Genomic DNA, 14,022 nt, shown 5'->3' on the forward strand with positions numbered 1-14,022 from the left:
ACATATGTAATCTCATTCTATTTGACACAAATTGCAAACTAATTGGTACAAGAAAAAAATCAAGGATCATCGGTTCCAAATTTAGCATCCACAAAGTTCATACACCATACATAATCCACATATCGTTGTAACTAGCATGACGAGAGCCGCCGCTTACCATTGTCGCTCATCCTTATAGTTTACTTTGGCTTGTGCTGATCATCATCACTTATCCATAGCCTCTAGCTCCGCAACCTCTTTTGGTCACCATGTATACCCATTGTAGATGTGTCACCCAAGTATCCTACTACCTCTGCCTTCCTCGTGCCACCGCACCGGATAAGAGAAGTTCAGAGCTAGGTTTGGATGAGGCTCAAGAGTGTGTGTGCGCGTGAGTGTTATGGGTAGGTGGGCTCCTACGCTCCTAGCTGCGGATGGTTGCATATCTCTTAGGTTTAGTGGGTGATGTGGTTCAAATTCTTTATAATATCTTTGATATATTTAATTTGTATATTCATTTCAAAATTTGCATTGTTGCATCTTGTTATATTAAAAAAGTAAGTACCCAAATTTGACGAGTTATTTTGTACAAGACCGATATCAAGCTATTTCCATCGATGGACGTTTTAGCTACTTCTGTCGTGATATTTTGCACATGGGTTTTTAAGTAGATTTGCAAGGCTGTAAGGGAATTTAGTAATTTTCTATTTCCTATCTTAATTCATCTTGCTAAAAAATATCATAGCAGCGTTGGTACGGGGGAGGAGTTCTTTTCATGGTTGGTCATCCCTCGCGCTATTGTTGATTTTGAAATTTAATACATGGATAGTCTCTTACACACATACGTACGAATGATCACTCCCGATAAATATATATCCACTCATTTTAGCTTATAATCGTATCTGAGAAACCGGTCCAAATTTATGATATTGACAAAGTTATTGGTGCTGACTCAGATATTTGAAATTGTGCAAGAAACCGAAGCGACTCCCTATTTTTGTTCGCAACGTGCATTGTTCATGAACTCGTGCGTGCCCGTACTATTTCTACCAAGCTTTGTCATGGAAAGTAGAGTCGTTGGTAAACATGGCTAAATTTCTATATTTGGAAAGCAGGGCGCTGAGGTGACCGGGCAGCGGGGCAGGGGGCGCGCGACGTGGACAGCCCCGCGGGACGCGTGGACCGTGCCCCCCCGTGCCTATCTGGTCCGCCGGGCCCCGCCGCCGGGCACTCCGCTTCCCGTGGCCACAAAAAACTCCACTTGCCTGGAACCCTGAACAGCAGACGCACACGGCAGCCATGCGGAGGTGGGCGCGGTGCATGCACCCGCGCCCCCGGCCCTGCCGGACACACGGCCCGAGAGCCGCATGCCGGCCGGCGGCTTTTGATTTGGTCGGAGCCAAGCCACAACCGGAGAAGACGGCGAGTCCTCCAGCTTCGATCCGCGCAACTTCGTCCTCTTCATTTATTCTTAACAGGTTTGGACTTGGAATTAATAAAGTATCCAACGGCTAGCGAGCGGCAGAGAGTTTTAGTTCTAATCGAATCCACCAACCAAAATAAAAATCACTCTTTAATCTTAATTGATGATTTCAACTGAATTAAAGGATCTTTAGTCCAGGTTAATGGTTCTATCCGGAATTAAAAAATTCTTCACAGATTAGTTAAAAAAAAGACGTCCTATTTAAAATCATATATACTGTAAAAGCTAACTCTGCACTAGTGCACGTTGCGCCGGCGAAGTCTCTCTCTCCTTCCCTCTCTAGCTCCCTCTCTCTCTCGGTTAGACGGTTAGTTGCCCATGGCGGTGCGGTAGAAGAAAAGGCTGTGTGAATTGGCGGATGGTAAAGGTCACGCGGCGGTAGCACTGAAGCAGGTGTGTGGCCGGTGTTGGGACTGGGCTTGGCCCGTCTTTCTCTTTTGGGTAAAGAAGAAAGAATGGGCACAAGATAAGCAGGAAGGCGGCGCGCCGGCGACGAACGGACCATGCAGATGCAGTGCATGCGACCGCATACCTCGACCCTGCAAACAACGGACTGTCTTACAAACAGGCTGAGTGGCAGGGTGGGTTGGCAACTTGACCAGACTGAATGCGCGATACTGTTCTAAGTTGCCAACGCGTATATCGTTTATCTCTAAAAAAAATACGCGTATATCGCCATGTTGTTCTCGCAACCGACTTAGAAATTTTGCAGTGGGTCTGACGCTCAAAACGTCTCAAAATTCAAAATGCTGCTCGCACCCAGCTGAATCTATCTATGTACTTAAAAGAAAGAGTTTGATTTGATACAAGCGAAGTCGGACTAACTCTTGAGAGGATTTGCAAAAGTACAGTAAAACATTTTGGTTCTGTTCTACGTGAATTTATCTAACTCTGACTAAGGTTAAAAATGCACTGTAAATAGAGTTCGTAAAACCATTTTGATATCGTAGATGTTAGTGTGTTTTTTCTATAATTCTTATAAATTAGATAAATTTGAGTTAGAACAAATCTAAAGTGAGCTAAAATTTTGACGGATAGAATATCTGGGAAATCGCAAAATGATGCAGAGAAACGGCCGTGGAAAATGTATCGGATGTTTGCTCCCGCCGTACCGATCGTATGTGTTCGAGATATAATAACTCATGTAAAAATGTGTTCACGTAAATACCACAAACAACCTGCACGTAATTTGTATAATACTCCTATGGCAGAAACATATGATTGCTCATACATATTCTACTGCAATTTTGGCAGTATATATGCGCCGAGGTGGCGTATATGCTGGATGCATACATGCACACGTGCATGTATTTACTATATTTTATGAGATGGACTCCTGCAGCTCCGTTGCGCTGCCCGTGCCGCCCATGTGCACCCAGCATTAGAAAAATACGAACACTTGTGTGGCATTGCATGGACGCTCGCTCGTAGCTAATTAAATAAAGGTGAGATGCCTGTATACGTGGACGGTCGTTGCAAATATTCTCGAGAGAGGATTTGCAAAGGAGTATAGCAAGAGTGGCATCTACTTGGAAAGTCGGAGAACGATGCGGAAGAACGAGCAGAAAACGACCGCCTCCAGAATATATATCCAGGGGGTACGTACGGTAGGGCTGACGTGGCCCGTCGGAAGAGGAAAGCGCGGAAACAAACAAACAACGAAACTACCTCGAGTTGAGACTTGAGAGGCGGCCCATACGGGCCTCGCCCAGAGCCAGCCCACAGGCCCCCGCCTGGCCCCTTTGACCGAGACAAGGCCTGGCTGGCCGTTGCGCGCGGGACGTCCTGGGCCCACTGGCTTCCGGCTCGAGGCCGGATGGCTCGTACTGAAGGCCCGGAGAGTGGGATATCGTTTATTAGAAAAACGGCTCATAGAGTACACATTAGGCACGCAAGGAGGGCCTAGGTGTCCGGCCCAGCGGAAAAGTGTTCGCCTCGCCGGACGTGGTCGCGGCCCTCACCGCCTCACGCCCCACCCAGTTCGATCGACGCGCGCGGCCGGCGCCGCCGAGAAGTTTCTCGGCCGACCGCCGCCGCCCAAGCAGCCGAAAGGTCCGTCGCGTCATCCTTTTTTTTAAAAAAAGTTTTAGGGCCAGAGCCCCCCGTCTTACTAAGACAGCAGAACGTTTCATACAGAGTTTTTGCGACATCCAAACGAAACCAAGACGATTATTACAATCCACCAGCTGCTTAGACATAACAGAACAACAAAAGCAACTGATACAGAGGACACAACGGTCATCAGGCGACCAAGGTCTGCTCCATTTCCTTCAGCTGGGCGCTCCAGGATGTCATGACCAGCGGTTCCCCATCTGGGTCACTGGAGCACGAAGAAGCATGGTTCTTCTTCACGTAGACCCAATTGTTAGTCTTGGTGGTCTTCTTGACAGGTCTCTTAAGTTGGAAATAAAATCTAGGAGAGCTTCTTTAGCACCCGGGGACACAGAATTTGCCAATTCTGAGCCATCCCCACTATCCTCCGAAGTAGAATTCTCATGTCCTTCCACTCCCCCATTCTGAAATCAAAACTCGTTTCTTAGTTTCCAAAGGCACCATAAGGTAGCAGAACTAATAATATTGACAGCAGCAAAATTCTTGTTACTCAGCCACTTGGAACCTATGTCATCGAAAGTTTTTAGATTCAGGTTCAGAGCTTGGGAGATAAAATCCCACAGAAGCTGAGCAACAACACAGTCAAAGAATAAATGCTGCACTGTCTCTTTGTCATTGCAGAATAGACAGGTCTCTACTTCTAATTTCTGTCTTTTTGCAAGATTATCTCTAGTCAGGATCTTATTCTTAGATAGGAGCCAGAGGAAGATATGTACTCTGGGTGGGATTTTCAGATCCCAAAGACGACTAGGGACAAAAACGGGCATCACACCTCTAAAGCTAATGACTTTGTATAAGGATTGTGAAGAATAGATCCCATTAAAGGTGAATTGCCAGATGAGATTATCATCATCTTCGGAGAAATGTATAGTGGAGGCAATCTGGACTGCTTCTAGCCACATCCTACTAAGCCTAGGACCTGCTGTCCTTCTAAAAGTGCATTTCAGTTCGTCACCATCCCAAAGGTCAGCAACAGTGCTGGTTTTCTCATTCACAATCACATATAAGTCCCAGAATTGAATGGCCAGGCTTGAGGTGCCCAGCCAATTATCCTCCCAGAATCTAACTTTTTGCCATTGCCTATTTTCCACGTGAAACCTAATTTGGCTGCTTTAGCAGCCCACATAAGCCCTTTGAAAAACTAAGAAGCCCCAACATCCTTGCTATAAAAAATATTCGGGTTGCAGGTATTATACTTAAAATCTAGCAACTCTTTCCAGAGTTTATTATCATCAAGATTATATCTCTTCAGCCAAGAGTCTAGTAAACAGAGGTTCAGATCTCGTAGGTTTGGCACTCCTAAACCTCCAAACTCCTTCGGCATACTAACATTTTCCCAATTTGCTAAGTGATATGTGTGGTTACCTTCAGAATCATTCCAGAGGCAATTAGCTAAATGGGTATTCAAAGCCTTGATAGCCCATTTGGAGAATTTTATGAAAGAAAGTAAATAAACAGGGATGTTGTTACAAAATAGATGACAAAGAACAACGAGAAAGAACCGATCACCCCAGAGGACACGAGGATTTAACGTGGAAAATTCTTCCAAAGTAGAAGGGAAAAACCACGGACGCCAGCCAGCAGAACTTCGCTATATCGAGTGCGGTTACAAACGCCGGGGATTTCCAATGATCTTTCTGTATCCCGAACGGCGGCTTACAAGAGGTATATATCTGGAAACCCTAATCAATCTATACTGCCCCTCCGCTTCGCTCCGGCCCAAGCCTCCGGCGATGGGCCTCCGCTTCGCTACGTCCGAAATCGGCCTTTATATTTGTATAGATGAATTTGGATCACAACTTAACAGATGCTAGCTAAGCAGGTTTTGATCAAGACTAATCTAGCAGCATGGGAGAGGAGCCTCCCCTTCCAGCTAGCTATTTTCCTAAGAATTTTATCTACTAGAGGTTGGATATCCTCTCTTCTCAACTTTTCAAAGTGGAGAGGCAACAGAAAATTCTTCCTCCTCTAGTATGATCAGCCTCTCTCATCTTTTCTCCGTTGCTTCCGATATGATCAGCCGACGTGTACGAATCGGAACTGAAACTGAACCCGGTTAAGCCTTGGATCAGTCTAGATGACGCGGAGCTGAGTCGGCAGATGCCAATGGCTGTAGCGGTTAGCCGGCCATGCGGGGCTCCGAGGAATTGGAACGCCGGTAGGGGACGGTAGGGCACCATCATATGGCGGTCGCGTCTTGAGATTCCAGTAGGCGTAGTCGGACAGATGCCAATTCCTCCATGCACTGGCGCGGATAAGCTCGCTGCAGCGCCGACGCTTTCTATCCTCCTCCTCGCCATGGACGGATCTATCTATCTGCCAGGTCCGCTGTGCTGCACCTTTCCCATGGATTCCTATTTCCTACCACTGCTCAGTCAAGCCGTCGCGAATGTTACAAGAGGCAGATGCGTATGAGGATCAACCGCTTCTGCTGCTGCTGCTAGACAAACTCTTGACGAGCGCATCGGATCGGGGTGGACGGGTGGTCGACGCACCACGCTGTAAAGCGCCCCATGGCCGATCTTTTGCCGGCCAAAAAGCTTCAGGTTTTGTCACGGCGCTCGCCGATCATCTGGGTAGAGGCAGTAGTGGACGCCCCTCGCAACCTGCCCTTTTGTCCTCCCAACTCCAAGTTTCAGGAAAGATATTTTCGATGCTTTGCATGGACTAATTGATCATGTGCTTGTGCCACTTGGTGGTCAACTAGTAATAGCTATGCAGAGAGATTGCTAGAAAAAAAATGTTGCTTGAAATTGGAAATTAGCGCTGGCCGGTCAGAGTTTCAAGGTAGATCTTGTAGAGTAGAGCTTCAGCCTTCAGTTACTTGACAAGTACTGTCCTGTAGGTTCTGCTCATCATTGTTACTGAAAATAAGCTTCTGGCTCGTCTAGTCCTCCGTCTTATCCTTGCTTATCCTCCGTCGTGTTAGCTATCAGTTGGGTTTACTGTGCTACTTCTTCAAATTAGGATCTTATTTTAGAAAAATAGCACAAATATTTAAACTAAAAAGGGTTGGAGGTGCACATAAGTCACCAATTTGATTTGCACACCTACGGCGGGGTAAGCCGTGCGGAGAGAGGGAGTGCAAGAGGAGCCCATGGACGGCTGGAAGAGAAAAAGAGCCGCGCGTGACGGGCCGGCAGGTAAGCCAAGCGACGGGTGAGAAAAGAAATCCGTTTTTGGCAGAAACACTCTCCCATTTGCGAATTCTATGGATCTACCCTCCCTCCCACCTCCCTCAATCCCGACAGGTGGATCTAGCATGAGGGGAACGGCGGGCCCGATACGGGTGAGAAACGTTTTCAATTGTTTTCGATCTTTACAGTATAGATAGATAGATAGATTCAATCAGTTTTGGTTGACGTTTTCTCTAGCTGACGTTTTACAAATAACAATGACAGCAGGGATTAGTAAATCAGTTCAGTTGTTCCTGTATCCCAAAAATCTATGCAGTGCCAAGCAGACTCTTCAAGTCTTCCCAGGAAGCCAGTCCGTGCACGGCTAACCGGCAAATGTCACTTGTGTGGATGAGAACATATACACAAAATCAAAACTAGCGATCAAGTGATGTTTCGTGGATGTATCAAAAGAGATAGACCGGAATCTTTTGATCGACGAGGATATGATAAAACTGCTGCAATGATCTGTTGCAACGAGGTATATTCAAATCAAGGAGATCTTTTCTGACCTGGAAAAAAAGGAACGGGGCCCAAAGAACCTTGGCCCGGAGCTTATCAAGAGCACACAACGTGTAATGTTATGCCATGGTGAGCACCTGCAGTTGCGAAAGGATTACCGAGCTTTTCTGACGACTCTCGCTCGTCACTGGACCCTTCTCATCTTGGGACTCGCTTGTCAGTCAATGAGTCAGTGTTGTAAAGATTCTTGCGTGCGAAACATGAATATACGGCTGATATAATTGATCAAGATGCGCATATCTCTGGCATGTTCTGGGAAAATATGTGGAAGAGGATGATTCATTGATTCTTTTCTGCAATTCTGCATGCATGTTATCCACTGGCATCCAAAGGCAAAGTGGGTCACTGGCATCCAATGGATCACACACCAACCTGCTGCATATATATACAGGGGCTAGCTCCTGCTGCATTGCCAAGCAACCACCACAACCATCCAAGCCAACAAATGGAGGCGGTGACGAAGACAAGTGCTAGAGGTGCCAAGGGCAAGGTGGCGATGGTCTACTCCAAGTACGTCAAGCCCCAGAGCAACTCTGCTGTAAGTATTACGCACCAGCTCAAGCCCTCCCCTGTAGGCGCAGCAGCAAGTGCCTCCTACATGGACGACATCGATGAGAGGGCGTCGGCTTTCATTCTGGCCGTCCGGGAGCGCTTCAAGAATGAACATAATATGTAGAAAGGGTTTGCTAAAAAAAAGATGGGTACAAAGTCCAGAAGATGTTATATTTATAACAATGTCTTCTGGATTGCCATGGATCTAGGTACAACAAGTAGTGCAGTTGTAGCTCTTGCTGTGTACTTCTTCCATGGCCCATTTCTGTTTTGAACTATAGTTTTGCAAGAAGAATGGAAGGACTTTGTGGTGTGGCAGATCTTCTGAACCCTTGTTCCCATTTGTACAGTACTTTGTTGGGCTATCAATTGCTCCTTAAGGCCTGAACTCAATATTAAGCATTATCTGTTAGCACGCGTGGAAGTGATCTGTCGTTTTGGCCGAGCTTTGCTCCAAAGCATCTGTTGCAGTATAACATATTCTTCAGTCCTAGATTGTTTTCAGACACAAGGAACAGAGAATAAAAATATGCGCCGTGTAGCATAATTGTCAGAATCGCCCAACATGTTTGTCCCTAGAACTCAGGCTACAGAAGTGGTCCATCAAGAACACTTAATATAATCACTGTTATTCACCATGACCTACGCATGTGCGGCATGCGAAAAACAAGCAGATCAGGGATCTCCAATTTTTGTGCGATTTCTTGACTTTCCAGTACAGTTTGTCTCTCACCGGACTTTATGCTCGACTAGTTTTAGTACCAAGCAAGTCGATGGCCAAACGTAAACTCCAAACAAAACACACAGAATTACCTCCAAAATTTCACAAACTCAACCACCTAGCCTCTGAAAAGGACGCACTTACACGACTCCGGATCATAATTTGGGGGATTTCCATAAATTAGAACTATTAGGATAAGCTGAAAGAATGGACATCGCTTGTCAAAGTTTTCAGTATGATAAGACTACTAGTATTACAGCCGATATATTTGGTGAACAACGAGAGCGACCGCCTAGCACCTGATTGATCAGCACTCGTCTACCACGATGAGAAAGGTATAGCCTGAATGGCCGCACCATCTGGGCAGTTGCCCTGATCGCCACCGCTCACATGGTAGTAGTCATGGTACTGCAGCTGCGTACCAGGGCCAGGAGAAGCAACTGCGGTGTGGCTGGTAGATGTGGTCAGAATGGATGCCTGCTTGCTGTCTCCCAACCTCGCGTACGACATCCCGGTGAGCGAGACGTCGCCGCCGTCGGGGAGCCGCGCCGCGCCGCCGTACTGCAGCGCCGCGCCGAGGGGCTGCGCGGTCGGGATCATGGTCGTCGTCTGTGCCCGTGTCGGGTTGTCTGACAGAAGAGAGAGAGCACAGTTGCCGTTGCTTTGCTTGCTGCTGCTCTCTGAGGAAGCGGCGGTGATGGTGAAGGGCTGGCTGGCGAAGGCCCCAGCTGCGTCACCGCCATGGTGGTGGTTGGTCAGGAAAGGGAAGTGCTTCCGGTCCTTGCCGTGGAAGAGGGAGCCGGCACCGTTGAGGTGGGCGGCCGGGTAGTAGTGGTCTTGGAAAATGTCGGCCTCTGTCTTCACGACCGGCCATTTGGGATCTGCCATGGATGAAGCGAAGAGCTGCGGGTACGATGCGAATCTTGCCACTCCTGGACACGGCAAAATGAACTGAAGTTAGATTTCTGGTGTTGCGAGTGCAGATGATATATACTAGGCCAGATCAGCATTCAGCAGTGAGCCAATGCATCAACATTGCACGTACAGGGCACAAGTTTCTTCAGGGAGGAATTTTGTTTGTGATTAACCATGGTAAAATGCAGTAAAAGCAATCTTTCTCTGATATTATCAGTTCATTTCACATAATTGTTTTCACAAGTAGGGAGCTTTTGAGGAATTCATGTATTCACATGCATATATGTTCCAGATTGGTTACTAATACATGTATTTCTTGGAAAAGGGCCACCCAAAGACCAACAAAACTGAAGATTATGTTGCTAGCTGGTTTCAGCGATATTCACATGCATGCAGATTCGGAGAAATTTCTAGGCCACACATAAGTTCCCGATTGGTTATTAGTACAGGCATTTCTTGGAAAATGGCCAACCAAAGACTAACTAAACTGCTGTTGCTTTTGAACAGCAGCCTAAGTTCATCATGGTCGTGCAGGACTGGTAGGCAAGTTCCCTTTCCCCACCTCTTGGGAAAGAAATACATTTGATGGTAGCACTTGGCACTTGCAACGTGCGAAATGATTTGTGGCATAGTGCTGCCAATCAACTGACAGGTGAGGACTCAGTTCAGCACATGATCAATCAAATGCAAGATACTGATCCTTAAAGTTCAATAAGCTGTGCCTCAGCTCAGCTCACAAAATAACATAATTAATTACAAGCTGTGCCTGTGCTTCCCGTTTGTGCCAGGTAATGATCCTAATCCAAATGCAACCTTAAAACAAATAAATCACTGAAATTTCAGCTTCCTTCCATCACTCAACTCAGTATTGTCTGCTCTAAAGTTAATTCATCTCGCTAAACTTTGTGCTTGATTTCTCATGTATGTATGCTCAGTGGCAGACTGGCGGTAGACATGTGTTCGATTCAAAAATAGAAGTGATTGCCGTGCAAGGAGGAATGAATTTACCATGGTGGTTAGCAAACAAGCCTCCGGGGTTGAGAGGGTCCGGCTGCGGCTTGCGGCGGCGCCGATTGTGCCCATCAAGGCGCTTCCTGCAGCTCCTCTTCGTGTCATCGAACTCACCAAGCGAATGAAACCTGCAAGAAAAAAGCAATTCCAAAGATCGTAAGGACTTGGCAACTCACCACAAGCATAAATCCGGAGAGCCGGATTCGTTCGCCACATTTCAAAAACGTTTAGTGATAAGTTCCAAAATGGCAAGTTGGTTCCTAAAGAAAAACACTGCTGAGTTCTTGGCTCCGATCTGGTCAACTCAAGGCATCAACTACAGCGAACGAAGCAGAACACATGCAACATACGGCAGTTGACCTCAAGAAGACCCGCGAAACCAAAGGCACGTAACCTTCACGGCACGCTCTGGGATATTTGGAACGTGATGATGATTCTGAATGAGGAGAAGACAAACCGAGCTACCCCTACCTGGGAATTCAGGCCCTTCTCTTCTAGAACACCAAGGTGCTTCTGAATATCTGATTGAGGCCTTTGAAAATAAACATATGGAATGTGGAAAGCATGGGCAAGCCACGCAGACAACGACGACGACAGGGACACACACGCACACATCGGAGAGCAGGAGGGAAAAATTTGTTGTCCGAGTGAGCCTGACAAGGACGGGAGGGCATGGACCTCAGCTCAAAGTCCAGTTCCATTGCATCTGCCGCGCTGCCCTTGGCTGCGGTATCGTAGGGACACCCTGAGAGCACGGGCGCGCATGCAGCGGCAGCCGAGCACTAGCAGCCGGCCTGACGGTGGTTGCACAGAATCCGTTCAGACCTTGACAAACAAATTCAGGACCAGGAGCTGGGATTGCAGCCTAATCCCACGTTTACTACTGTAATAAAACTCCGGACGTCAGGCTCAATTCTACTGTAAGTTTGGCTGTCCAAATCGTGTTACTGGGAAAATTCTGCTCCAACGTTTGCATAAAAATTGGATCTTTGGTCGGCGTTGCTTGCAGTGTTCAGTAGGTTTGTTACTTTTGCATTTGACCGTGCCGTGCGTGCGTGACAGACGGATGCCGGAAGTTTTGGCTGTCACACGTCGTTCAATCAATGGCAAAGCGCCAAACATCACGATGGCAATTAAAGGGACATACAGGAGCTGCTGCAGCTGATAGCGAGTTCTTGGTCGCCCAAGCAAGCAGTCTAGTGATGCTAAAGCTAAACGACCGTGTTTAGTGCAGTGCAGTACGGTTGTAGTTGTACGTGATGGTAACTAACTAGTAGTAGGAAAATAATTCACCCCCCGGGAAGGAACACGGATGCGTACAACAAAAAACACGCATGCGACAGCCATGGACAGAGGCTGTGGCATCTAGAGCTCGGATTGAATTATTCGAGCAAGAAACCAAAAGAGAATCATGAGTTCGAGGGTGGAGGAATCCAAGAATAAGTAGGGTGCATGGGATGTACGAGGGACGAACCTGCTGCACTGCTGGCAGAAGCGCTGCTGCTGGCCGGCGACGGTGACGACGGGCGTCTTGGAGTGCGCCTCGCAGACCTTGTGCCGGCGGTGGTAGTCGCGGCCCTTGGACAGGTCCGCGGCGCAGCCCTCCACGGAGCACGCCGGCACTGCCTGCTGCGCCTGCCCCGCGCGCGGCCGCTTCGCCGGCGCGGAAGACGAAGACGACGACGGCCGCGGCGGCGCGGGCGGTGACGGCAGCGGGACGGCCGCCGGCGCCGTGGCCACCGCCCTCCAGCTCGTCGGCCCGCCCAGCTTCAGGTCCAGCGCCCCGCCTCCGCTGGCGCCGGCGGCCGCGACGACACCGACCCCGCTGCTGGGGCCGACCACCGTGCCGAGGTCCCACGCAGGGAGCATCTTGGCGTCCCAGTCCATGGCAAGACCACCGCTGCGTGTCTCGGGATCTTCTCTTCTATCGGGACTCACAGAGAAGGGCCCTGCCGGCTTGTTTGCAGCTAGCTCGCCCTGGCTAGCGAATTAGCGATGGCTGCTTGAAAGGAAACGGCTCTGTTGCTGCGTCCGCCTGCAGCGAAGCAAGGTCGTCGGAGACAACCGAACTGCTGCTCCCCCGAAGAGCAAGGGAGGGACCGAAAAGAAAAGTTGATTGCGAGCAAAAGCTCCGGGAGGAGGACAGGAGGGGCAGGAAAGGAATGGATGAGGAGCAGAAAGAGAGAGAGAGATCACAGCAGCTGCGACAGCATGCAATTAAGAATCCAAGAACAGCAGGCGCCAGGCGGCACCCGCCACCAGGGGGAGCGGAGGAAGGCGGGGAAGGAAGGGATCAGGCAGTGAGCCAGCTGCAGTGGTGGGTTTAAAGCGAGCGGAGGGGAGGACAAGGACTGAGGACACGGATGGATGGCTGCTGGCTGGACGCAGGGAGCGAGCACCAACCCTGTAGAGCGGAGGAGGAGAGAGAAGCCCGAGCGAGGGCGAGCAGGAAGGTCGGAGATGGAAGGAGAGGGAGGGACAGTGGTTGCAGACAGCACAGGAGGAGACTCCTATTGGAGGACTCCAAACTCCAAAGGTGGCAATAATTGCCGAGAGCGGGGGCACCTCACCACCACTGTTCACTCGCTTTATTTACCAATGCCAGTAACATACACAGTGAGAGAAGGTGCGTGTGGTTGGGGAGAGTAGGTGGGAGGAAGAAGAAATCAACAAACAGATGTGGCAAAAAGATTCAGAAAGAAAAAAAAACGACGGCAGCAGCAGCTACTCCATGTATCTGGATGGAGCAAGGAGAGGAGAAGAGCCAAAACCAATGAAGCAGAGGGAGGATTCCCCCTCTTTGGTGGTTGCTGCTGCCTTGCTGCCTCCTGCCTTTCCTTCCTTTGCTCTCTCAGCAGCAGCCTAGGAGTAGCCTTTGCCTCCTTGAGGATTGGTTTTTTCTTTTTAGGGGTGGAGAAGCTCAGTCAGTGCAGCTTTCCTCCCTGTTGTGCACCAACAAATGGGCAAGATGAGCTACCATCTGCCTGCACCACACTCCCCTTAAAATATTGGTAACAGAGTCTCTTCAGAGAGAGAGAGAGATGGGGTGAGAAGGACTAACTTAAGTGCAGGGCTACTCCCTCCACCTTTTGTAGAGGGGTGGAGGCAGGGAAAAAGTACAAAAGTTGGGAAAGGGATGGATGCATGGAGGAGCAAGGGGAAGGAAAAGGAGGGGGAGGGGGGGTAGGCAGCCACAGCTTTCTTTCCTCCTTTCTTTTCTCTGTGTTGTTGTGTTTGCAGCTGCTGCTGTGCTGCCTCATCTCAGCTGACATGATCATGTTCACAAATCACAGCCACAGCACCATCATGAGACCGGGTATTGCTTCCTGCACTTCCAAAAGTGTACATCCATTCTCAAATGCATGAGGCTTCTTTTCTAGTTCGCCTAGGTTTTGTACTACTGTTTAGAATTTCAAACATTTAAACACATTAATATGTGGTTTTTATCACAGAGTTTGATGCAGTGTACAGGCTCCGTTTGGTATAGCTTCAACTTCCCCTAAAACGGCTAGCAGCTTTTGTAGTGAAAGCTGAAACTATTTTAAAATTAT

At 48.5% G+C, this 14,022-nt stretch overlaps 1 protein-coding gene across 1 annotated transcript; it reads right to left on the reverse strand.

The window, feature by feature from the left end:
* Positions 1 to 8,698: 8,698 nt before the first annotated feature.
* Positions 8,699 to 13,536, reverse strand: LOC112891457 (squamosa promoter-binding-like protein 2). The gene is made up of 3 exons (XM_025958335.1): positions 11,946 to 13,536; positions 10,469 to 10,599; positions 8,699 to 9,477 (listed from the first exon to the last, which is right to left on the reverse strand). Exons 1-3 carry the CDS (start codon positions 12,356 to 12,358, stop codon positions 8,864 to 8,866), a joined length of 1,158 nt encoding a protein of 385 aa, XP_025814120.1. The 5' UTR covers positions 12,359 to 13,536; the 3' UTR covers positions 8,699 to 8,863.
* Between the last annotated feature and the right edge of the window lie 486 nt (positions 13,537 to 14,022).

The sequence above is a fragment of the Panicum hallii genome, chromosome 5, assembly GCF_002211085.1.
Source record: "Panicum hallii strain FIL2 chromosome 5, PHallii_v3.1, whole genome shotgun sequence".
NCBI classification, from domain to species: Eukaryota; Viridiplantae; Streptophyta; class Magnoliopsida; order Poales; family Poaceae; genus Panicum; species Panicum hallii.

Excerpts from the sequence above, each read along its gene's own strand:
- LOC112891457 (XM_025958335.1), bottom strand. The coding sequence starts at position 12,358 with ATGGACTGGGACGCCAAGATGCTCCCTGCGTGGGACCTCGGCACGGTG. Across the intron at positions 10,600-11,945 it reads TTCTGCCAGCAGTGCAGCAG|GTTTCATTCGCTTGGTGAGT; the intron begins GTTCGTCCCTCG and ends TTTTTCTTGCAG. Across the intron at positions 9,478-10,468 it reads CTTGTTTGCTAACCACCATG|GAGTGGCAAGATTCGCATCG; the intron begins GTAAATTCATTC and ends TGCCGTGTCCAG.